This window comes from Abramis brama (assembly GCF_963993115.1).
Source record: "Abramis brama genome assembly, chromosome: 11".
Lineage (NCBI taxonomy): Eukaryota > Metazoa > Chordata > Actinopteri > Cypriniformes > Leuciscidae > Abramis > Abramis brama.
The window spans coordinates 10,075,265-10,101,898 of record NC_139973.1 but is presented as its reverse complement, the minus strand read 5'-3'; the positions used below and the strand labels follow the sequence as shown (position 1 = coordinate 10,101,898).

The following is a 26,634-nucleotide window of genomic DNA, read 5'->3' as shown; positions in this document are numbered from 1 at the left end:
GACTGAAAGAAAATCCTGCTATCAATGTCAAAATCATTTGCAATATAAAAATATTGTTTAATTACGGTAAATAAGTTTTAGTGCTACAGTGAGTTTCTGGGGAGAAAATGGCTGTCAGATTGATGGAACAGCTACGATCATAATCATCAAATATTTCTTTTAGATTTGCTGCTTCAATGTAATGCCATGTATCATCGGTGTGCTCTGCAAGGGCATTTGCAATTTCCGTTTCCACCTCGTATATCAGATCTTGTTGTTCAAGTGCAGTTTGGACTCTATGCAGAACTGTGCAGATTTATAAACTGAAAACAGATTTAGCTACATCTCATTTCTCTCCTGATAATTTCGATATGAATAATCTCACTTCAGTTACCCTCAGTAGTTCTCAGCCAAAATGTTTTCCAGAAACCTTTGCCTTTTGTGACTCCAAGTTCACTAAGCAGCTTGAGTGTGTGTATGAGGGAGAGAGAGGGGAAGGTATAAAGATCCCTTGAGGAGTTGGAGAAGGTGGTGATCAATACGACAATACCAACAGGGTCCCAAGATCGATCTTACCTCATTAAATGTTCCAATCTGCTTTAGAGACCCAGCTTAGAATGCTTACACCAAAAAAATCAGACAATGGGCTCCAAGCTTTAAAGATACTGTCCACTGTTTAATGAACTTTTGCTGAGAGGGCTTACTTTTATCCCGTCCATCATTTTGTGTATGAGTCATTATTTTAAGTCGGATCTTTTCATTCAATTGGCTGATCTGCTTCACAAAACTGATCTGAAAGATTCATTCACAATTAGGCTAAAAACTCGTTCCAGTTGTAGAAGTTAACAGCCTAATAAAGGAGATGATTTTCATTGAAAAACAATGTTCCTCACACAAAGCTATCGTATGACTCCAGAAGACTTTAAACAGAGTGCACAAGTCTTATATGGACCGTTTTATGGCATTTTGGACAATATAAGCTTGAAATCCTCCATTTGTATGGGGACTAATGACAAAAGTGCCCAGTAAAAATCTGTTTTTGGGTTCCATGGAAGAAAGTACGACATACAGGTTTGTAACGAGTTGAGGGTCTGTAAATTATTCTTTTTTTGGGGAACTATTCCTTTTATTGTTTCTGTTTATAGATGTTTATCCTCACGCTTATGTCTTCACATTTCCTAATGTTGTGCCCTCTGTTAACTTCAACTCTTAAGGTTTAGTCCCTAGTGCTCAAACCCAACCCATGTTTCTATTTGACATGCACAGTTTACAGCTGCTAGTCCTAGTGGCGTCTCTGCCATAATGAAAAGCCACTTACCCTAACAACCTCATCCCAGAGGTCAACATTAGAAACAAAGCCATTTAAGGTGGATTGGTGTAATTTTCGCCAAGTGTGAAAACATGGTAATCGTGTAAAATTGACCTAGCAGGAAAAGATTAAAGACACTGTGCGATTAGAGAAGCCAGACTGTGATGTCTGAGACAGGTTGTTGAAATATTGATGCGCAGCACAGATGGGTTCTATAAATAGAGCCATGCTGAGATAAACTCTTGATTAATCATCAAAAGGGCTTGATGATTCACCAGCCTCATGGAGTGTCCGATGACCGGGGAAATGATGCGGGGTGAATAAGACACACACCCACACAAATCTAGCTTTTCTATACAGGTTGATCTTAATTAATGAAACAAAAGTTCACTGTTAAGCAACAGCGTGAATATCTATGAAACATACATTTGCTTTTTGTTTCATTCATTCTTTCATTTCATTTTTCATTTATTCATTTTTTGTTTCATAGATGTTTGAAAAGTTTGATCATTTGCAGGATGAAAATTCAGTATCTGAAAAATTGAATGTGTAAACACTATGGGAATAGGGAAATCTAATTTCAATTTTGGAGAATAAATAATGTCTTTTCCCCTAGGATGTGTGTTTATGAGGAACCACATTCTTTTTTTCTCTTGAAACATACATATAGCATTATACCTTTTATTTACTCATATTCAATCCAACCATCTCCAGCATGTCTTTCAGAAAGGATCTGTTTTCTTGTACATGTGTTTAGAATTTTGGCACAGTGTTTGCATGGAGAGGTTTATTTTGTTGAATGATTTTGATGCAGATTCTCAGTTTAGTCTGTACAGTATAATATTGTTTATAGATTTGAGTTCTGCTAGTCATTACATTTGTAATCCTTTTACTTTATCTTTATGTGTTTGTTATAATATAGATACACAAAGATACTAAACTCAAGAGCGTGTCGGGTGACTGGCCACTATCAGATTTGATCCTGCTTTTTCCCCTAGTAAATAACTTAAGTCTTCCATGAAGAAGCCTCAGATTTCTTTTCTAAGTGTTCCGAGTATGATGCAATGTGACTTGAGTATGAAAAGGAATATTTAGACATTGCATGTCTTTAAACACTGTAACACTAAACCCACTTCTTAGTAATGGTTTCAAGATGTTCACAACATGTTCATACTTTAATGTAGACTATGACCAAATAGGAAAACCTGTTGAATTCAAGATCTGCTGTCAAGTGTTGTTGTTTTTTGCATCGAAGGAGATCTGAAATAGCAGGAGAAAGCTATCCGTTAGCATTCCCATTCCTCTGTTTTTCAGGTTGAAAGCATTGTAGAATTATGAAAGTAGACTTTGTTAGCTATCCATAGGTCACTTCTTCAGGTTTTTATTTATTTTATTTTTTATTCTAGAAGCTCCATAGCCTTTTCTGACTATAGCAAAAATGAATAAATTCAAGAACTGTCTGTTTGATATGACTGTGTTTTCACAGTGTAAAGTGGTGTTGGCTCTGGAAGAAGGGTCTGATTTCCTTGTTTACTGAGTGTCTTCAGCGTAAGGAAGAATTGTGCAAGAAGAGACAGATCAGATACAGCTGGTTGGTGGCATGGCTTGGGTTAAAACTTTTTTTTTATTAAGGTCTGCATCCTGTGCAGTATGTTAGATGTTAGATACTTTTATTGATTCCGTGAAGGAAATTGCAGTGCAACAGAGAAATAGCAGTTAATCAACACAGCATGGTACAGCATACTACAAAGTTGTACATGTGCACCTAATATATAAAAAATACAGGATGCACAAATGCTCAAAACAATTTAAAACATGCAAGACAACAAAATTAGATTTGGGAATTGAAATTTTCTTGTTCCGTTTACCAATCTACTTAAAGGAGAAGTTCACTTTCAAAAAAACTTTTGCTGATAATTTACTCACCCCCATGTCATCCAAGATGTCCATGTCTTTCTTTCTTCAGTCGCAAAGAAATTAAGGTTTTTGATGAAAACATTCCAGGATTTCCCCCCATGTAATGGATTCTATTGGGACCCAAACGGTAGAAGGTCCAAATGACAGTTTAAGTGCAGCTTCAAAGGGCTTTAAACGATACCAGACGATGAATAAGGGTCTTATCTAGCGAAACGATCGGTCATTTCCAAAATAAATAAAAAAGTTTAAGTTTTATAAGCACAAATGTTCGCCTTGCTCTGTTCTGTGATGCGCGTTCGTGACGTCACGTAATACGCAATTACGTTGAAAAGGTCACGCTTGAAAAATTTCTGTCCTGAAGAAAATGTTCTTTTTGGCTTTTTAATATTAAAACACCGAGGATACGCACACGAAATGGGCATTTTAAACGATAAACTGACACAAATACATTTGAAAATGTGTATATGGTCCTCCTTCCGCACATTTGTAAACACGTCAAGCGTGACCTTTTCAACGTAATTGCGTATTACGTGACGTCACGAACGCGCATCACAGAACAGAGCAAGGCGAGCGTTTGTGCTTATAAAACTTAAACTTTTTTATTTATTTTGGAAATGACCGATCGTTTCGCTAGATAAGACCCTTATTCATCGTCTGGTATCGTTTAAAGCCCTTTGAAGCTGCACTTAAACTGTCATTTGGACCTTCTACCGTTTGGGTCCCAATAGAATCCATTACATGGGGGGAAATCCTTGAATGTTTTCATCAAAAACCTTAATTTCTTTGCGACTGAAGAAAGAAAGACATGGACATCTTGGATGACATGGGGGTGAGTAAATTATCAGCAAAAGTTTTTTTGAAAGTGAACTTCTCCTTTAATGATTCCAGATCTGAAATTATTATTATTATTTTATATATATATATATATATATATATATATATATATATATATATATATATATATATATATATATATATATATATATATATATATATATATATATATATATATATAAAATAATAATAATAATTTCAGATCTGGAATCATATACATACATATATATATATATATATATATATATATATATATATATATATATATATATATATGTGTATATGATTCCAGATCTGAAATTATTATTATTATTTTATATATATATATATATATATATATATATATATATATATATATATATATATATATATATATATATATATATATATATATATATATATAATTATTATTTTTTTTTTATTATTATTTTTTTTTTTAGAACTAATTTTTGAAGAATTAATAAATGGAGCTGTTTAGGCATGATATCAGTTTGTTGTTCTCTGGGGATTTTCAAAAAAAAAAAAAAAATTCTATAATGGTTTTTGGTTTGAAAAGTTAATTTTTCTTAATTTCCTCACTGTAGTGTTTTGTTACTGAAGCTTTGCCCACATAAAAAGGCAGTAATTGCTCCAACAGTTGACTACAGTCAACAAGTCATTCATGAGATAAAGTTCCCTATTTAGCAATTCTGTGATTACCCAGCAGTGGTTTGTGAAAAATGGCATTAAAAAGGGTTTCTAATGGAACTGCCAAAATGGACTTTAAGCTTTTGCAGTAATTATTAGAACGGATGTCAGGCTACCTTGCCACAAAGCCCATGACTAATGCACACCATGTTCAATTGAGATTAGAGGCCATGCGTTCTAGTGTTTTCAGTGAGTAACATCAGTGTGATTGAGGTACAATTACTCAAGTAATAGATATCACTAAGTGATTTTGCTCATTTTTCAGTTTTAATGTCTAAAAATTGAGCCTCAAGTCTAACAGACCCCTGCTGGTCAAATTTGTTGTATGTAGAAATATACAAATCCTTTCACATGCATTTTTGCTTAAAGGCGAAGACCCAACTTTATGTATGTTTTTTGCAAGACCCCCCTTTCCACTAAACACTTTATTGGACTGTCCCGCTTTTAATTCATGTAGAAGGCATTTTTATGAAGTAAACTCACTTAAGGACTTAGATTTTACCAGAAAAGGTTTTAGAACTCTTATCTTATCTTTATGATAAAAATCTTGTAGAATATTAATTTCTGTATTTTTTTTCTGTTTGCTTGTTTTTTTTATTTTATTGTGTATAAAAATCATGTGCATCTCTTGTTTTTTTGTAATTCAGTTTTTGCCAAGATAGCCACAGATGCTGACATGGCATTAAATAAAACTATACTGATACTTATCATTTGCATGTGTTTTTAAATCTTGGCAGTTATTAAATATTCAAGCGAAAGAGAACTCAGTTTTGTACTCACGCTGTTTGAGAAGTTTTGTGCGCACACATCTGGGATGCGTGCCCAGCAAGTCGCATCTCAGACAGTCCACAAGTACTGAACGGAGTTCTCTTTTGCGTGTTGCATTTTGAATGGACAAATTCACACAAAATTGTAAAAATGCCCATTTTGGAGAGTATCCTCGTAAACACAGTTGGTTATGTCTAAAGTGATGATAAACAGTCAAGAAATAACACGCATTTGTAACACTATATTAGATCCGTGCATTCGCTCTTAAAGTGACAGCAGCCTAATATTCCTGCCGCTGCCTGTTTTTAATGTTAATCAAACAACAAAGGACAAAGAAAAAAATCACTCACTGGCCTTGACTGAATAACTTTTGTAACTTTAAGGATTAATCTATATTTAATTTATACAGTAAAGATTATGCAGTGTTATTTTACATTTAATTACATACTGATTATTGATCATTTAATTTCTGTTGACTACCTGAAACCTACTATTAGACCTACCTGAAAATCCTGAAAAGCTCTGTTCATTTAAAGGAGAGTTGAAAAAGAGGGGAAAACTCCCAACATCCAACTTTAGAAAAAATCCTTAGCGTTGAGCCGTGCAAATGTGTATGTGTGCTGAGGATAGAATGCAAATGTGATCAATTTAACCCTTAGACCTATTCAGTTATATCAAATATACCAAGAATAGAAACAGGATTTATATGCTGTATTAAAATCAGACACAGATGCATGTCAGGGGCTGCTGTTGTTTGAAAGCAATTTGCTTCTGTGATAGTGAGCTGTGCTGGATATCTCTGGATCTTTTATCTTGCAGGTGTTCAGTCGTCATTATTTCAGCCGATCTCCTCTTGGGCCTTTTGGCCTATGTGATTTTAAAACCAGGCCACATGACATTTCATCTGCTTTTGTTGGTTTTCGCCACTACATTCCTCATGGTCTGCCTTGTTATGCCAGCGCTTTCAAAGTTACTGTGTTTTTTTTTTCCATGGCAACATTATGTAATTTATTATTATTTAAAGAAATATTCCAGGTTAAATGTTAAATAAACAAGTCAGCATAAAATATTCACATTATTTACTTTAATACACGTTCCTGATCTTATTCACCAGTGCACATTATTGCAAAAAATAAAATAAAAAATCTATTATGCTTTGCCTCCTGGAGTATAGAATGCTTCTTTTTCAAGATTCAGAATTTGATTAAAAATGTACTTATTCCTTAATTTCTTATACTTATTGATAAAGTACAGTTGAAATTAGTACTAAACACTGTACTCCTGCCTTTTAATTCTTTTTCTTAGGGAAGCAGCACAGTAGCGATTTTTCCCGTTTGATTGCCCAGGTCAGAGGTCGTCTGGAGTCCAAGAGAACACAGATCAAACAAGAAGAGGGGAAGTCAAAAGAAGAGACAGACTCCAAAGGTCCCATCTCAGTTTCTTTTCAGAATGTGTTTAAAGATGTTACTTAAGCCTCTTTTTTTTGAGAATATGCTTATTTGAACATTGTTTCATCTTGAATGATTGATGATTTAATGATTATGCAAATTAATTCGAAAATATGACATTTGCCTAAGGATATCGTCTATAGTCGCAATTTGAATACTCGAATGATATTTAATTTGTATTTAATTTATAATTAAATTAATGTTAACACTGTGTTGGAAATGGTTGCTGCTACTATAGTGACCCAGGGAAATTTAACCTACTTTCAGAATCCAACTAAACAAAGAATACACCAATCTTTGTATTTATAATTTATTGGCCAAAATTATTCAGATGTCAATATCTTTGTTAGAGAAAGTATGTGAACCTCTAGTATTATCAGGTCATTTAAATAAGTAATTGGAGTAGGCTCTTTAAATGATACAAATATCAGATGTTTATGATTATGTTTATATTTATGAAGCCGTGAGTACACCATCAAGGAAGAATTGAGAATAGTGTACATGGCAGGATAAAGAGGAAGACAATCCAAAGACTTCCAAAGACTACAAGGAGGCACCAGAAAACTGTTGGATAAATGTTTTGTGGACTGTAAATGGGTCTTTTTGGTTTAAATGAGAAGTGTTACATTTGGCAAAACTTGCATTCACTAAGAAGTTTCATCTCAGATGTGAAAGGTGGTGACAGTGTAATTAGCGGCTGCTTTGCAGTTTCTGGATCACTGTGGCTTGTCATCATTGCTGGAACTATAAATTCTGCATTGTACCAAAAAGTTTTTCAGGGACATGTTAAGGCATCAGTCTGTGAACTGACACATGAATCCCAACATCACTGAGAAGCAGCAGTGTTGTATTGAGGAATGGACCTAAATTGCTCCAATCTGATATGCAGGACCTATCCAAAGTTTATGAAAGCATTTGGTTGCATTATTGCTGCTCCCAAGGCGAAGGTTCACATACTTTTTCCAGCAAAGACATTGAATCTTGGACCATTTTACTTTATTAACAAGTGGAAATATGCATTTTTTTTGTGTTATTTGTTTGATTAGACTATCTTTATCTAGTTTTAGGGCCTGAATTATAATGTATGCAGAAATAAAGAAAATGCATAAACATCTCGAATCACAACCACTGTACTGACAGTGTTACTATGTACAGACCATTTCATTCACACACACACACAAACACTGTTTGAAACTTAACTACTTTTGTGTGGCACCTTGACAATTGCAGTAAACAAGAGCCTGTAGACCCCATTGCCTACTTTGATGATAAGGTGCCAGCCTCATGCTGTTATCACCAAAGCATTGATGGCTCTATAGATGGACTTCAGAGACAATAAGCAGTTTGCAGTGTAGAAATGTATGACTTGGCAGTCTGCAATGGTTATCTCTTTATCAGTCAGTTTCAGCACAATCGGATTAGTTTCAATGGATTTTGGAATTGTCAGTTCTCTAGTAAAGACTGTGTAAAAATTTATTTCTGAGGTGTGTTGATTATTACAAAAACAATAACTTTTTCATCATTTTCCAAAAAGATCAAACTGTGTTTACCAAAAACACATTATATAGGGTGTGTATCAATACATCCACTGTCTTTTCTTTCTTTTTTGTTTGTGGAAAGAAACACAGACCTTTTGTTAGTGTGACTTTTGATGTGACTCAAATGACGAGTAACCAAGAGCAGTTTTTTATCACAATTGGCCCTTGATGAGGAATTTTGAACCCTGACTACATCTACTTGACAAATATTGATTAATAAAAGTTAGCAAAAAACAAGCTTATGGTTGTGCCGATAAATTATATCAAAGGGTTTCACAAAGTTTTAACACATTATTTTTTTCTAGTGGTGTGTACATAACTGACATGTATTTATATTTATTTCTTCCATGTCTTTGCAACAGGTGCACACAACAGCATTCAGAACACCCCCCAGCCTCTGGTTTCTGCACTGCTGAAGGTAAAGAGTGAAGAGATGGAGGGGGTAATTGAGCTTCCATCAAGATCTTCAAGCCCTTCAGTCAGTGAGGCATCCGTCAGCAGGTACTTCTGTTCAAAAGCGAACCATCTCGTTGCCATCACCATGCTTGCCATCGTTGCCAAGCAAACCATCACCCTCATGTCGTTTCAACCCTATATGACTTACTTTCTCCTGTGGAACACAAAAGAAGATATTTTGTAGAATGTTAGTTACTAAAACATTTTGATCACCATTGCCTTCAATTGTATGAGCAAAAAATAACAGTGAGACATTTCACAAAATATTTTTTGTTTATTTATATTTATATATATATAATAGTACATTTACATTTACATTTAGTCATTTAGCATACGCTTTTATCCAAAGCGACTTACAAATTAGGACTAAATTAAGCGAGTCATCATGAAGAGGCAAAAACAACAACAACGCAAGAAGTGCTCAAAATATCAAGTTCAAGCATTATTCAGAGTAGCATAAGCCCGATAAGTGAGGTTTTAAAGGGAAAGGGTTGTTTTTTTTTTGTTGTTTTTTTATGAGGTTAAGTGCTCACGGAAGAGATGGGTTTTCAGCTGTTTTTTGAATGTTGTCAGGGATTCTGCATTCCGGATGAGGGTGGGGAGAGTGTTCCACCAGCATGGAACTGTGAATGAGAATGTTCTGGAAAGTGATTTTGTGGCTTTCTGTGATGGAACCACGAGAAGTCGCTCGTTGGCCGATCGTAGGCTTCTGGTAGGGGTGTAGACTCGTAGGAGTGAGTGAAAGTAGGAGGGAGCTGAGCCTGTGATAGATCTGTAAGCAAGCGTCAATGCCTTGAACTTGATGCGAGCAGCGAGAGGTAGCCAGTGCAGGGAGATGAACAGAGGAGTGACGTGGGCCCTCTTGGGCTCGTTGAAGATAAGACGAGCTGCCGCATTCTGGATCATCTGTAGAGGTTTGGTTGCACATGCTGGAAGCCCGGCCAGAAGAGCATTGCAGTAGTCAAGCCTAGAAATGACCAGGGCCTGGACGAGAAGTTGTGTTGCATGCTCAGTTAGGAAAGGCCTGATCTTCCTGATGTTGTGCAGTGCAAAACTGCATGATCGAGCTGTTTTTGAAATGTGATCTGTGAAGGTCAGCTTGTCATCAAACGTTACTCCAAGATTTCTGACCGACCTTGATGGGGTGATTGATGATGAATCTAGCTGGATGGTGAAGTCGTGCTGTAGAGACGGATTGGCAGGGAGGACGAGAAGCTCAGTCTTTGCCAGGTTGAGCTGCAGGTGATGTTCCTTCATCCATGTGGAGATGTCCGCCAGACAGCTTGAGACCCGTGCAGCTACTGTGGGATCATCTGGTTGAAATGAGAGGAAGAGCTGTGTGTCATCAGCATAGCAGTGGTAGGAAAAAACGTGTGCCTGTATGATGTGTCCCAGTGATGTAGTGTAGATGGAGAAGAGGAGGGGACCAAGAACTGAACCCTGGGGAACCCCTGTGGTCAGTTGATGTGCTCTGGATACCTCGCCTCTCCATGCAACCTTGAAGGACCTACCTGTGAGATAGGACTCAAACCAGTGGAGTGAAGTTCCTGTGATGCCCAGTGATGAGAGGCTGGACATAAGGATCTGATGATTCACAGTGTCGAAGGCAGCAGACAGATCCAGGAGAATGAGGACTGAAGATTTGGAAGCAGCTTTTGCAATCCGTAGGGCTTCTGTGACCGACAGTAATGCAGTCTCAGTTGAATGCCCTTTCTTGAAGCCAGATTGGTTGACATCCAGCTGGTTGTTTAGAGACAAGAAGGATGTTACTTGGTTGAAAACAGCTCTTTCAAGTGTTTTCGCAATGAACGGTAGGAGAGAGATAGGTCTGTAATTCTCTACAAATGATGTGTTTAGTGTTGGTTTTTTAAGCAGTGGAGTAACCCGAGCCTGCTTGAATGCTGTAGGGAAAGTGTCAGTATGGAGGGATGAGTTGATGATGTGTGTGAGTGCTGGTAGAAGTGTGGGAGAGATGGCTTGTAGAAGGTGTGAGGGGATGGGGTCTAGAGGGCAGGTGGTAGGATGACTGGAGAGGAGAAGTGTAGATACTTCTTACTCGGTTAGCGGAGAAAAGGAGGACAGAGGGTTATTGGCTGTGGAAGGGGTCAGTCTGGGTTCCTGTGTGTGTGGAGCTGAGAACTGACTGCTGATAGTTGTTGTTTTGTTGGTGAAGAAGTTCGCAAAATCGTCAGCAGTTAAAGAGGAGGCGGGTGGTGGTGGAGGTGGACAGAGGAGAGAGTTGAATGTCTTGAAGAGTAATCGTGTGTTGGAGGAGCTGTTGATCTTGTTGTGGAAGTATGAAGATTTTGCAGCATGAACATCAACAGAAAAGGAAGAGAGGAGAGATTTATACATACTCAGGTCAGATGCGTCTTTTGATTTGCGCCATTTCCTCTCTGCTGCCCTGAGTTCGGTCCGGTGTTCACAAAGAACCTCAGATAACCAGGGGTTAGAGGGAGTAGCGCGTGCAGGCCTGGAGGAGAGAGGGCAGATATTGTCTAGCAGGGCTCTACAGTGCGCCCATTTCACTCGCACATGCGAGTAAATATTTCGGCGTGCGAACGTGAAAAAATATTTGGGCGCACTCGTGCGAGTGACACAGCATTTTTCTATAGAAACAGCTGCAAATACATCATCATGAGGAGGGGCAGAGTAGGACACTATATTACCGGGAGATCAGTTATTTAGGCCTAAATCTTCAGTAGCTAGTGTGTAGCCTCATAAAAAAAACTACAGTGCCCACACACAAACTATTTTAGGGCCCTATAATTTCCGCGATCACGGAATTGGCAAATTAACGCGGAATCTAGTGTCAACGCGGAATTTTACATATTTGGAATAAAATTCTGTTTTTGTGTGGGAGAAAAACGTATGTCTGAGGAAAATCGCATATTACTGAAAGAACGAGCAGAGAGAGAGGCCCGGTCGTGCGCGCGTCTTCAAACTGTCTTGCTCTCTCTCACTCCCTCGCGCTTATTAATCTAAATCAATTGAGAATTGACACAATGGTAAAAGATTGGAAGAACGAGGTTTCACGTGGAGCATTCGGATATTTTTTTTCCTGAATTAGGCTACCGCTGTGTGTGAATTGTGCAAAAAAAAAAAAAAAACTTTTTTACCTTTCCTTCTTCTCTGAAAAGCGTTCCGCCCATTCAGCTGACATAAAAAACACTTTCAATAAACTAAACAAAACCTATCCAATGATGAAATGTTTTCTGTGTTGACAAATCTTGTGCGATGTCCTAAAACTGCCGGGATAATCACACAACGCGTACAAGTCTGCTAATGATACGTCCGATTCGCGAACTAATGACTCCTTTGAACCGATTCACTTTAATGGATGGTTAAAACAACTGATCTGTCCAACACTGAATCGGTTCGATGTATAACAAAATCGGTAACACTTTACAATAAGGTTCCATTTATTAAATTCTAGTTAACTAGATCAGTTAACATTAACTATTAATAAACTGCACTTCTACAGCATTTATTAATCTTTATTAATGTTAATTTCACCATTTAGTAGCCTACATTATTTAAATGAAGAGTTGTATTTGTTAACATTAGTTGGCTTAATGCACTGTGTGAAGTAACATTAAAAATACAGGGTTAGGGTTAACTAAGATTAACAAAGATTAATAAATACAGTAACAAATGTATTGCTCGTGGTTCATGCTAGTTAGCCTAATACATTCACTAATGTAAACAAACCAAACCACATTTAACATCTCTTAAAATGACAATTTTGTTTGTTACCTCAATAAATTTAGGGTCATTCCTATTTTATTTGTGTACATTTTAATCATTAACATTAAAAACACTCTTTTTACGACTAAAATTACAGTAAAGGGTACAAAAAAAAACTGAATTCCCAAAAATTAAAATGGAAAAAACGGAATTTGGGAAAAAATAAAACAGAATTTGGGAAAAAATAAAACAGATTTTATAGGGCCCTACTAATTTGGATCAGCACAGAGGGGCCCTCCCTGGAACTGTTTGATCCTACAAAATGTGCTGAAAATTGTCTGTCTGCTGGAAAGAGGTCAAGGCGACCAGGCTACAAAGCTTGGCCAAGTGACTCAGACATGATCTTCATTTCAGATAAAATGTGAAACATACATAGGGCCTACATACAATGATAAATGAAATCTACATGATGATAAAATAGAATTAAATGAAAATCTTTTGTTTGAAAGTTTTGGTCTGATGCTCTTAACCTTACAATGAGCATTGTAAATTTAATTGTTGAATAATTCTAATAATAAAACTATAATGATAAACTTATACAACAAAAATGACTGTGCCCCCAAATATTTGTCTGTGCTCCTAATTTTTTTTATTTAGGCGCACCAGTGCTCCTTGTTCAAAAACTAAGTGTAGAGCCCTGCAATAGCACCTTTGGAAATATATTTACTGATAAAAATTATGACGTGTTAAATACTTATTTTCCCGCTATATATATATATATATATATGTATATATATGTGTGTGTATATGTATGTGTGTGTGTGTGTGTGTGTGTGTGTGTGTGTATAATATTTCAAGCGAATGAATTACATGATGCTCTGCTTAATTAATCTAATTAGTCACAATTTAATCATACATGATCAAAACTGGCTGAGAAATTACCCCCAAAACATCATTTAAAGTCACTATTGTGTTAAATGAGAAAAGCATCAAATAGACATTACAAAAAGTAGCTTTTGAAAGAAATATTTTTTGATTCAACACATTTTTTTTTAGCAGAACCAACAGTTCTGCTCGGGCTTTATAGGTCATATTTACAATTGCAAGTATTGTGTAAATGAATGCACTTTGAAATCATGCATTTTCTAATTAGTTTTCATGTGGTGAGATTTTGTGGGGAAGATCTGTCAGAATAGACAGTCATTCATCATAGCTTAATGTTTATTCAGTTCAAGTTCAGTCAGAGAAGCTTATTTTTTGTTTTTTATTTTTTACCTTTGTTTTTTAGTGTCTTTTTAAATTTTCCTTTTTGTTATATTTAGAATCAGTTAGGTATACATCTAAATGTGGTCTTAATAACAAGTATGCGTTTCATTTAGCCACAAAAATTGAATAGATCCTTGGACTTGCTTTGATTTGTCTTGGATTATGTGATGAAATTAATACCATTCGACCAAAACCTGAGGGCAGTTCCTCCCTGCCTTTCTTAGTCTAGTCCACTTCAAATACGACATGCGTCAATATCTCTAGTATTAAATATCACTGTTTTTGGAATCCTGAGATTGAGAACACTTTCAGTTGTGAAAACATTCTAAATCATTTCCAGTGCCCTCTCTATGCTCTGTTCCTGACTGTTTTTAAAGCAATATTGACAGGTCTTTTGCTCTGTAATCATCATGTGAGCTGTTTAGGTCAAGGTGGGATGTTAACTTTGGCAGAAAAGAACCTGTCAGTCACTAAGGAAATGGATTCAGAGAATTATTATTATTTATTATCTCACAAGCTTTCACATACTTTGATATTTTTTGTATTAGCTTTGCTTTTTGAAAACGGCTTCTTTTATTGATTTTCACAAAAATAATACCCCAGAATAATGGGGTAATGTCATCAATTACAAATACTTTAAGTATCAAATGCATTGAATATACAGTAGAGGAAGTATTTATTCTATGAGAGCTACAGTGGCTGTTGTCCAGTTATAAATTGGTCGTGGTGATGCATTTTGGAGCCCAGCTGTGCCAGTGGCACATTTCAGATCTTTTTTATAGCACATCAGTCTTGCATTACTTTAAAAATGTTTTTTAGATGCTGTTAAGGCTTCCATTACCACTCTTTTTCCTGAATCTACTGATAAAAACAGTGTTACTACTAATAAAAGTAAACTTGGACATAAAGTTTTCCAATTACAGTTTCAAAGATCCATGATGACGTGATCAATGATGTACCATCATCGTTGCTCCCAACTAGAGTTGTAGTTGATACAAATACCAGTCATATTTAATTTATCATTTATTCATTATTTCATCTAGTTAATACGGTTAAAATCTGTATTAATGTATTCATAAACAGTGGCAACTCTGTTAGACATAAGTTACATTATGTAACTAATGTAATTTATGTGTCCCACTTTTTACATTTACTTACAAAACCGACTGTTTACTTGAATAACTAACCTAGTTCCTTCAGTGTTAGTGCATTAAAGATGCATTTTGGACTGCATTGTCCTTTGTGGCACTCAAAATGCTCTTTATACTTATGAATGTGAGCAGCTGCTGCACGTTGCAAAACGATGCCCTGGCCGTAATAGTCATTTTACAGTCATTGTATTTGGTGCACCATTATATTTTGGTGCAGTGCTGAAATTTGTTGCGGTGCCAATGTTAAAGTCTCCTGAGAAACTTTAGACTGGAATTTAGTTTTGTGGAAGATGTAAAATGTGTGATGAAGTTCAATCAGATGGGGTTTTTTCATTATCTGTGTGGTTTTGTTGACTGAAATGTAGCCGATGTGCTAATCACTTTTAACCAGATTTCATAAGAATATTCATGCCAGGTCATGCTAATCTTAAGATTGAAGTTTGCCATTGAGGGAATTACAAGAATGTAACCTTTGTATAGAGTTTACGACTGAGCTTGAATAATCTTTGCCATTTTAAACTGAAAAATGAATACGCGCGTTTACTCTAAAGTGTCTCTTGTTGTTTGATTGTGCATGTCGCCTTTTGTAGGACACACAGCATTTATTAAACTCATACATGGTGATTAATGTAATAAGGTGTTCTGTTTGTGTGTTGTGCATAAGGGCACTATAATTTGATTTATTTGTTTTATTAATTTGTAAAAGGCCTTTAGTAACAGAGGTTCATCATTGTGTTGTTAGGAAGTGGGTTGATTGTTTTACCAAGGTGATCGTGAATGATAATGAGGAAAGCATTTTAATTTTCCTGTTTTTAGTTGGCTTGCCAGACGAATCAACACATTATGGATATTTAATGTAATGTATGATCTTTCACATCTTGCTGTTTTTCACATCAGCCAGTGCCTGACTTAGTTGATTTTTAGAATATGTAGCTTTGGCACATTCTTACATCTGAATGTTTGATTTGCTGTCAAAAGAGTCAAAGGTTAAGGTAAATTTTAGAGATGCATCAATTCACCAACATTGGCAGCTCCACTTGTCACAAATTCTATCTATTAGAGACTCAGAATTGCAGCTCCTACTGGAGTCATGGGATTGATGGTGTTCTGCTTATGCACTCTGGGTAATTAACTGATACTAGGATCCTATTCGCATGGATGGTTCCTGTATTCTAGGGATTAGTTTGTATATGCTTATTAAAAATATTGTAGACCATAAACTGCATTTTTTTTTTTTTTTTTTTTTAATACACTGTCCTTTTCGTTAGCACTTTGCATCCTGACATTTTGAGCTCATGCTGTAAAAATGCTTAAAGCTGTATTCTGGGGCAAGTTCTCTGTTTTGTACTACATTTCAACTTGTCTCTCAGTTTGTAAAAGCACATAGTTCTTACAATTGAAGTCTTTGTCAGCCTTTCATTTTTTTTTTATTGTTTTGTTTCTGATTGTTGTTAAAGAAAAGCCCTATTCGCACGGGATAAGTATTACCTGGTGACCTCTAGTGATTGGTAATAATTGCAGAGGTTGTCTGTGATGTTAATCATGTGCGAATTTGCCATGTCTGTAATTTGTATAGCAAAAATTCCCCCGCAAATAACCTACCATATTTGGCCAAACAACGATCCTGTGATAATACTAATCCAGTGCAAATAGGGCTAAAGTCTGAAATTCCAGCTTGAGTTGGATGAGTTGATCTGCTTTGTCGCGTTTATTCACCCTGAAGTTATGTATTTGAGTGCTTTTGTTGAACTGTGACATTGAGGTGATTGAACCAATCAAAATTCCGCAGGTAGAAATAGGTTTTGAAGTTTTTCTTCTTTGAAGTTTCAGTGGTACCATGACCTCTGAATGTGATTCAGCAGGAAAATGCCATTTTACCGTTTTTGTGGTCTTTAGGTAATATGAAGTATGTGGCTGCATGCGTGTAAAATTAACAACAACAAAAACATTTTTTTTCTATTATTAGCATATACATTTGAGTGAAAAAAAAAATTCAGAGTTTGTTAATTCAGAATTTGATCTGGCTCAAGTTATTCTCCTTTTTTGCTTTAAATAACGGCAATATTTCTATGAAAGCAAGGAAATCTGACTTTTTGTATTAAGGGGTTTTTATTTGATCAGTAGAAATAAAGTATTTGTCCTGTATTGAAAGTGTCTGTCCTGTAGACGTTTATTAAATTGTACATTTGATGAACATCAATCTTAGCTCTTCTGGGTCTACTTGATCCCTGAATCTAAAACAAACTTGGTTTAAACTGTGACAGAATGTATTACAACCCATTCTTATTCAGGGCAGAAACAGATGTGTGTGTTTGCCTTGTTGTGGCTGTTGTGTGTAAATGCCTTTGATACATGTGGCTCCCTCTCTTTTTCTTGGTTCTCTCTTCCACTAAATCATCTTGGTCCTTCTGTTTTACTAAATTCAACTAATTTCAGACCTTGAATGTTTACAGCTTAAAGCTGCATTAGGCTGCACTTAAACCATCATATACACTACCAATTAAAAGTTTAAATTAGAACACACCTACTCGTTTTTTAGTATTATTTATTTTTTATTTTTTTAAGATGTTCATATGTAGGCACAAATTGTGACTTTTAAGCATTTAAGAATACACCTTTTAAAAATTATAAAGTCAAATATGTCCAAACTTTGAGGTTAAAGTTCACCAAAGTTCAATCTTAAAATGCTTGCCTACCTCCTCTACCTACTTGTATAAGAATAAAAGTAAATGGAGCATAAAATTTAGGTTAGCCACAGGTTAGCTTATTCAGCATATGCCGCATTAGCTTTTGATTACTACCGGTAATACTTTCAGTTCCTGGTATGTTTTTATATATTTTTTTTTATATCATCAAAATTAAAGTCAGGGATGACTGTGGACTTTTTATAATAATGCTTTTTTCTTTCTCTCATTTCCCACTTCCCCGCTCTCCGGGTTGTGTTCGAGCGTCACCGCTCTCCTCTTTCCATCACTGCCTCCAGCTTCACAATTTCCGCTCTTTCTACATGACAGATTACTGGTTTGATGTGTCCCCCATGCTTTTCATCAATAGACCACTTCTGTAATCATTTCTCAAGCAGAGTTGGACCAAAGCACCTATGTGGCAGAGACAGGGCCTTGTGTCTTGACTTAAGTTATCATCACTACTAGGGTCTCACAATTATGCCCATGCCTGCAGAATCACAATATTTTTTGAGTGAGAAGCATGTGCCTTCAGAAGACACCTCATTGTCAACTGTCTATACCTTGTCAAGACGTTGATTTTGACAGCATCCTCAATCGCTGTGCAGATATCATGTAACATCATGCTTGTGTCTAAGAACTGTTTTTGGCCCGTTTCTCCAGATAACTTTTTGTATGCAAGTGGGGCTATGTAGAATATTAAAATATGGCCATTTTCTAGTCTGAGTCAAAATGCTAAAAAATCTGCCATGTTATGAATAAATATGAATGTAGATATCTCCCAGTTGAGGGGAACCAGAGATTGTATTGATTTATTCCTAATTGGTTTCTCCGATTTCCTACAACATCTACAATACAATAAAACCTCTGAGGTTTTAGAGTGGAATACCATTAAAACAAACATATTATAAACACATTATGGCTTGGAAAGCTTTTTAACATAAACTCAAAAATGTTTCACACCAAGCAGGCGAGTTTATATTAATGTATTTGACAGTGCAAGTCATTCATTATATAGTTTATATAGTTTGTAATGGAATTCCCCCAACCCACAATGTTTTGTAATAGACCTGGTTAGACGCTCATACTGATAAACAGGCCCATGCTGAATCTTTACAGATTTTTTTAAATATTACATATGATATATTAACAGTTTTTTTTCTTCTGTCTTTTATTCCAGCTCCATCTCCGATATTTTCTGTTAAATACATGGGAGCAGTTAATCTAGTAAGTAGCTCTTTACATACAACAAAATGACATGTGAAAATTACATTTCACACTTCACATACACAAATACAAATAGTTAAATGAAAATGTGTGCACATCATAAACAATTATTTTGCTTTGTTTCTTATTGTGCACGATTCATTATAACATGCTATCTCCAAATATTTCCATGAATTATTCTTCATGATATAAGTTGTAATGTAAAATATCCCCCCTTGTATATTTTTGGACATATGCCACCATTCAAAAGTTTGCGATCAGAAGGGTTTTTTTGGGGGGGTTTTGTCTTATTTTGTTTTAAAGTCATCAAAAGTTACAGTGAAAACATTTATAATGTTACAAAATATTTTTATTTTTATTAAATGCTGTTTGTTTTTTTCTTTTTATTCATTAAAGAATCCTGGGAAAGAATTAAGGAGCACAACTATTTTCAACATTCAGCAAATCAGCTATTATCACGTGACACTGAAGACTGGAGTAATGGCTATTGAAAGTTCAGCCTTGCCATCACATCAAAACATAGAAATCATACCAACCCCAAACTTTTGTTAATGATGGAGAATTTCATGTTTCATTTTCTTGTTGAATGTTCTGCACTGACTGTAGTCTCAGCCGCTTCATTCCAGTAATGCACTGCTGATTTTCCCATGTTCATTTTATGCTACTTTCTGCAATAAACATGCAGTCTATTCTTTGAATGGATGTTGTCCCGCAAAAATCCCTGAATCTAACGAAGACCTAGATTCTAGCTAGATTTTGTTGGCTTGGGTTGGATCTCTCTAGTTCCAGCACATCTGGAGTGTGTAAGTTCTTTCAACGAGGGATTGCTCTTCTTTGATTGAGTAGTGCCCCCCACTATGAGCCACTCACTGGGGGATAAGAGTTCCAAGCAGTAGCTGCTCAGTTCTGTCTAGAGACAACACACACACACCCATTACCCATAAACCTGCCTTGAGGATCCACCTCATGACTTTTTATAAATATGCTATGGAAAATTGTATTTGTGGGGTAGTGTTATGTCAGACATGATATTATGGCTAGCTGGTGTGCCAGGGCGTCTGTTGTCTTGACGAGATAAAAATCTGATAAAGATCTGTTGCGTTTTACTGTTTACAGAAATTCTTCAGGCTCTAAATATTGAAGCCAGTGCCCTTGGATTTAAAGAATCTCTATCAGCATTAATCCATGAAGATGTCATCTGATGGAATGTCAATAAATCATAGTTTGTTCTTAAATACAGTTGTCTTATGACTATAATTTACAAAGGCTTAGCAGACTTTTGTGCTTTCACTTAAACACCATCTGACTACATTAATTGGTTATGGTAAGAGATGCTATCAGAACTTAATGTGAAACTTTCTCTTTTGAATCCATGTATACATAATAAAGTCAAAGGGTTTTTTTTTTTTTTTTTTTTTTTTTCCCTTTTCTTTCTTTTGCACATAACAGAAGTTTTGGCCAGAGCTGACCAGATGATATTGCACTTTTTACAGCTTATAATCACGTAAAATGCTTGACATATGCAATATCAGAAATGGTGCATGATTAATGTTCCAGATTTTTTTTCAGAAACTTTTCTGTCTTAGCCAGAACAGAACTGTCATCTTACTCATGAAGTGAATTCTCACCACTCTGTCATCTAAGGTAGGCCAGGGCTGAATCCCAATACTTCTACTAAGTACTGAGATTTGGGACATTGTAATCCTAATTAGTGGTTGACTTAAATAGATCTGTAAATATCGAAGGCAGTTATCCAGGCAGTATGGTTTATTTTACATGCTATTCAACAAACAATTTGACAACAGAAAAAAAAAAAAAAAAAAATCCCCCAAAGTTTTAATTTTGAAACTGATATGTCAGAATGGCTGATTTATTGGCTATTATATCAGAATATAACTCAATGATCCTTAGTCATAATTTATAAATTATAACTTGTAGCATATTGTCGTTACAAGGGCCTAATTTTCTTCAGTCAGAATTTAAGAATCTAGCTTGAACTTTGAAGCTAAGCTAAATTCTCAGCTGTTTCAATTTTCTCTCAGAAGTGAAATGTTATCTCATAGCTGTTTCTTTCAGCCTGTTCCCAAACACATGAATGGTGAAAGATGTAATGTGTTTCCAGAATAGATTGTCCTTTTAACGCCCTCGTCATTGTTTATGAAACGCAAAAAAATCCCTCTACTCAAACTGTTTGGTTAAACCTTCATCAAGACGTACGGCTGCCTTTGTGTCCCAGGCGATGTCATTCGTTCTCCTTTTGAACTGGCTGTTTTGGGAGCCGTAAGCAAGCGCTCAGTGTCGCTCACTGTTTCTAGAGCGCTTTGTGTGATTCATGAACCAAGAGACTGAAAGGACCTGATTTGTTTGTGTTTTCTCATTAAGCATATGGATCAAATATTTCTTATGAATAATTTTTTTTTGTCTATGGCTCTCAGAAGGCTTATCTGCAGACCCAGCTCCTGCTTAATTGATATACAATAAATCTATGTGCAAAGGCATAAAGAAGGGAGGAAGCTGGTTTATTTGTGTAGCATCAAATCCCACACACATTCTGCTCACAGCATACATCTGAGCCAATTTCCATAGCTCAGGGGGTCTCAAGGAGTCGGACCCCCCTTGGTGGTTAGAGAGTTTGAAGCAGAAACCTGTTACATATTGTATAAATTTTTGTGTTGCATTTTTCAGCCTGGCCTTTAAAGTATGCATTTAGTTGTACCATATAACTGTAAAAACATCCACTACCGTTCAAAGGACTGGGGACAATATTTTAAAGATTTTTTTCTTCTCTTACTTAACAGGGATGCATTAAATTGATCAAAAGTTACAGTAAAGACTTTTACATTGTTACAGAAATGTATTAAGCAACAACCGTTTTCAGCTGTGATAATAAAAAAAAGTTTCTTTCACCAAATCATCATATTAGAATGATTTCTGAAACATCATGTGAGGATGAAGGCTGGAGTGATGGCTGCTGGAAATTCAGCTTTGCCATTACAGGAATAAATTACCATTTAAAATGTATTAAAATAGAAAACAGTTATTTTAAATGTAGGCTAAATAATATTTCACAATATTACAGTTTTACTGTAAAAATCTTAAGCCCCTTTCACACAGCGCGATGATCCCGGGAAATTGCCGGGAAATTGCCAGAACGCCTTCTGTGTGAACGCAAACACGACCCGGGATTGATTCCGGCATCGATGCCGGGTTGGGGACCTAGTTACATTGCCGTGTTCAGTCCCAGAACGCGCGCTGTGTGAACAAAAGCCGTAATAATGCCGTGTCGTAGTGATGACGCTGAAGCCAGGATCGTTCGCCAGCTAGAGAAACGGTACGTAATGCACAAGTTTATGATCGAATCAGAGAAAAAAATGCACAAGCGTGGTTTCTCGAGAGAGAAATCGCAGCTCATAAGCAAACTTAAGACACTGCTGAAACATTACAAGTCACATCGATGTCACATGTCTTTACGGGATTTTTACGGGTTGTGTGTGAACGCACTCTCTTACTGACCCCAATAACTTTATTATAACTTTGGCTTCTTAACCTAAAGCCGGTTACACACTTAACGACTGTAAGGCCGATTATGAATGTAATTTGATACTTAAGACAATACCCATACGCACTGAGTCCGACACGGTTGTGTTCAGTTGGTGTTTGAAAATCTGCTCCAGTCTTTAAGTGTGTTAGGTTCAGTCTTGAAATGTTTCAGCTAGTTGTTAAGTGTGTCCCCAGCTAAAGCTTTAGTTGAAATGAACCTAATATTATGTTTTTGTTTAAAAACATTTCCACGTAATTTAGCTCTCCTGGAGCACTTGCATGGACTGTTGGAGACCCCTGTCATAACTATAATTAAATTTACTTTAAAGTTTGTTTAATCTAAGACAAGTGCCACAGTTTTTTCATTTGACTTCTGAGTGAAAACATTCAATGCAGTCTCTTCATGTGAAAGTGTCTCCATATGGACAGCTGTGGGGTGTTTAAAGGGCTGTCTCTTTCGCAATCACACACCATTTCTTATAAACTTGTCTGCATCTCAGGATATAACAAGCTTGTTCAACATGCAACCTTAGCTTGTACCATCACTTTTCGCCATCATTCACTTAACAAAAAACAATGTTTAACTTTGTGGACACATGCAACATTCACCCTCATATATTTATTTGCGTCATATGGACTGTTTCTGTCCCTTACTGAATAACAATTCCCAGAAAAGCAACGGCTGAGATGTTTACGTATATGCACATCGTCTAAACTTGCAGTACCCTTTTGACAGTGAAGGTCCTTGACACGCATTGGCTATGAAGCCATCTTAAAGCTCCTCCATTTCAGATGACGCGAATCAATTAGTTCCGTTTGCTAAGAGCTGATCTGGAAGATATTAGGATCATTGGATGTTTGGATAAGTCGTTGCAAATGTCATGCTAGTAATCCAGAATCATAAACCAGAACCTACGAAGAAATCATTGCATTTTTCTCATTCTTTGCAGGTTTGTTAAGCTTGTCCTGAGGGTTGCCTTTTGGCATCTATAGCTTGAGTATATTAAAAACATCTGCTTTAATCCTCTCAGCCCCTTACAAAATCCCTTGGTTGTGACATGTTTGATGCATCTGTCATTAAGCACTGGATCTTTTTACCAGTTTGAGTTCAGTCTGTAGTCATCATCTCTGGATGACTGCTTCACCTTTGGACCTATTCATATTTATCATTCAGATTTTGTATTTGAGTACATTGAGTAGTAGGGGAACTGGATCGGAAAGGGCCGCAAGCTGAAATTCGGGTTCAAATTCAGGGCGCCCTTTTTAATCTTTAAAATGCATGATGCATTTGTTATTGTCTGAGGCAGGTCTTTCATCATCTTAAGGCCAATGACACCTTGATGTCATAATTCATTTGTATGTTATTTACGTACTTTGGTTACATGAAACTAATTGCCATTAAAATAAATTATATATAAATAAATATATGAATAAATTGCCATAGAAATATATTTATTTACAGATTTATAATTATATACAGAATTATATACTTGTACAGTTTAATTTTATGTCATATTTTTGTGATTTTAATGTGGGAGCTCACATTTAGCTGAACTTCGCTTTTGGTTAAATTTAATATTTTTAGTTAGTTAAAATGAACAAATGGATGGCCCTCTGCAGTATCGCTGCAGACCCACTTTTGGATTTCACTTTTTAAGTGCCCCTCAAAAATCCCTTTGTTCTGTTGTAGGATGAAAAAAAGAAAGAACATCAATGTTTCTGAATTTTCAAAGAATTTATTATCTAAGAAGATCTGGTTTTGTGGAAAAGAATAGGATATTGTACAAGACATGATCTTAACCAGAGTGGACAAAGAGAAATTGGCATAGAAACTTGATTTTCAATAACTGAGACGCTGTACATACTGACTTGAAAGCGAATCCAGACCAGTCCTTCTAAATGATAAAAGCATGCCCTTGAGAAGCCGTGGCATTACTGGTCCTTACAAATAGTGGTCACACTGTGAAATTGGACTTCATCCATGATTTTATTTGTGAAAAGGCATTTGTCTGCAGACTCAGAAGCAGCTTTCTGACTATTAGGCCTTACAGCAACTGCAGTCAGTGATGTACAGGATCCAAAAAACTTGCGCAGCCAATCAGTGCATGTGAACTAGAACATTCTTGGAGTTGTTTTTTCCTCTTTGGTAACAGGCATGAGCTTTAATGAATGCAGTCATCACCACGGTTTGTGCAAAAATGGAAAATTTTATGATATTAACTTGTCTTCCAGCCATGCTGTAGGTCTAAAATGATGTTACTTCATGAGCATCACAATTTTAGGGAATGATATGCTTTTTTCATTGTTAACTGGATTGCCTGCAAAATGGATTATAATGCTAATTTATTTAGACGTCTTATTGAACTGCTTACTCGGAGTTCATTTTCTTAGCAGAATCATGATTTTTAGCACCCTATGCAAAAAGCAGTCAAGCAGATGAGTGGAAACGGAGAGACAGAAGTCCTGTCTGGCTGATTTTGAAAGAACTACAAAAACGTTGAACACAAATTGAAGATAAACTGTCTAAATGAACAAGGGGCTTAGTGAATGATTGTCTTAGTGTGAGCTCTAGAGAGGAAATAGCTTCAGTTGCAGGTTTCTATTGCAGTTTTTTTTCTCCTCTCTTTCTCTCTAGGCTCTGCCATCTCTGTGGACACCATGCTGCTGCTCTAATGCCTTTAGTTATTTAAACATCATTAGTCTTTAAACTGTATTTCCGCCCCATGTGTTTATTTTAAAAATGGATTTAAATAAATTGGATGCAATTTGAATAATGTCGTGACATGCAACTGAACACGTAAAGGAGAATTTTTACAGTCTGCAATAATGATTATGCAATAAACGTCTTTTCAGTAGGGAGATCTGTACCTCAGCTGTTTTGTAACACTAGTTTTTGTTCAGTTATCTCTTTCTGCTCAGTTTAACCTGTGCTAGTGCCAAACGAACCCATTTCAACCATGTGAATTTCTCTCTCTAGACACGGTGAGCGAGTTCTCCTCTTCTGAAGTCCAGGGCAGCGGGTTACAATGTGAGGTCTCTATTTCCATAGGGAACAAGCTTGAAGACCCAGTGAAGAAACATCCCAAGATCATTATGTAACAGAGTATCAGTTTCGATTTTTTTTTATTCTTTTTTTGGACTGAATGTGTGGTCTAAATATCTGAACTGAATGAATTCCATTGCCAACATGTTACGTGCAATAGTTTAGCATTTCTTCATATTCCAATAAAACAAACAACAAAAAATTAGTTATGTATGCATGTAATTCATTCATCATTCATATGAAACTCAATATATAATGAAAATCAAGGATATCTGTCTGTCTGGAGAAATACCTGAAGATATCGATCTGTTAGAATTCTCATTCATCTCAATTGCAGTTGCTCATCTGATGCAGGACTCCCCAGAAGCATGCGCTTTGAAATTGACATCTTTTCTTCTGAGTGGATAATTGCTTTTGAGCTGGAGGAAAGGGATGTCAGGAGCAACAGATCTGTGACGCAGATAGGTCTAATTTCTCTTTCTTTTAAGAAAACAACTGTAAAAAACAATATAAAAATAACATTATTAAATATTTGCTTTTTTTTTTCCAGAATACCCAGAACTTTTAACCTGCAGGGGCTAAGAGGGCCATGCTAATCTGTAAAATCTTGACCCTTTAGTTCTATGTGACCAGATATTTAAAGGTACACTCTGTAACTTTTACCCCTCCAGAGGTTAAAAAAACAAAACCGCATGCATTTTGCGAAATAACTTTGTTTTGGCTGTGCTTCAGCTCTGTGTGACTGTGCAGATGAATATGGTTCTTTCTCATAACTAAAAAAAACCTAGAGAAATTATCCTGCTGCTCATAAAACATTCATAAAACGCAGGGGCGAGTGACATATGTACGCAATTTCCAGCAAAAAAATTCCGACAGGTCTAAAATATAAACGCTTATAATAGGCTTACCATAGTGAATCATGATATGACAAAAACATGTTTTGGAAAAAGGATTGTGTCGATTCAATCGTTTTTTTTTTAAATGTTGTTAATTTTGAACTGAAAAATGACATAGTGTCCCTTTAAGAAATTATTTTACCTCTTGCTTTTGAACTGTTCCCAATCGCGCTGTCAGGTGTAATCAATAGTGAAGGTTTCCTG

At 36.0% G+C, this 26,634-nt stretch overlaps 1 protein-coding gene across 2 annotated transcripts in view; it reads left to right on the top strand.

The window, feature by feature from the left end:
- rad18 (RAD18 E3 ubiquitin protein ligase) overlaps positions 1 to 25,715 on the top strand; it is a 43,011-nt gene extending 17,296 nt beyond the window's left edge. Inside the window, exons 10-13 of one of the 2 annotated variants that reach the window (XM_084128545.1) lie at positions 6,800 to 6,919; positions 8,843 to 8,981; positions 18,905 to 18,951; positions 25,469 to 25,715. In XM_084128545.1, coding sequence (XP_083984671.1) covers positions 6,800 to 6,919; positions 8,843 to 8,981; positions 18,905 to 18,929 — 284 coding nt within the window. In that variant the 3' untranslated portion in view covers positions 18,930 to 18,951; positions 25,469 to 25,715. Of the gene's footprint in view, positions 1 to 6,799; positions 6,920 to 8,842; positions 8,982 to 18,904; positions 18,952 to 19,347; positions 20,187 to 25,468 lie in introns of those variants that run through there. The other variant, XM_084128544.1, reaches the window with a different exon arrangement.
- Positions 25,716 to 26,634: the final 919 nt, after the last annotated feature.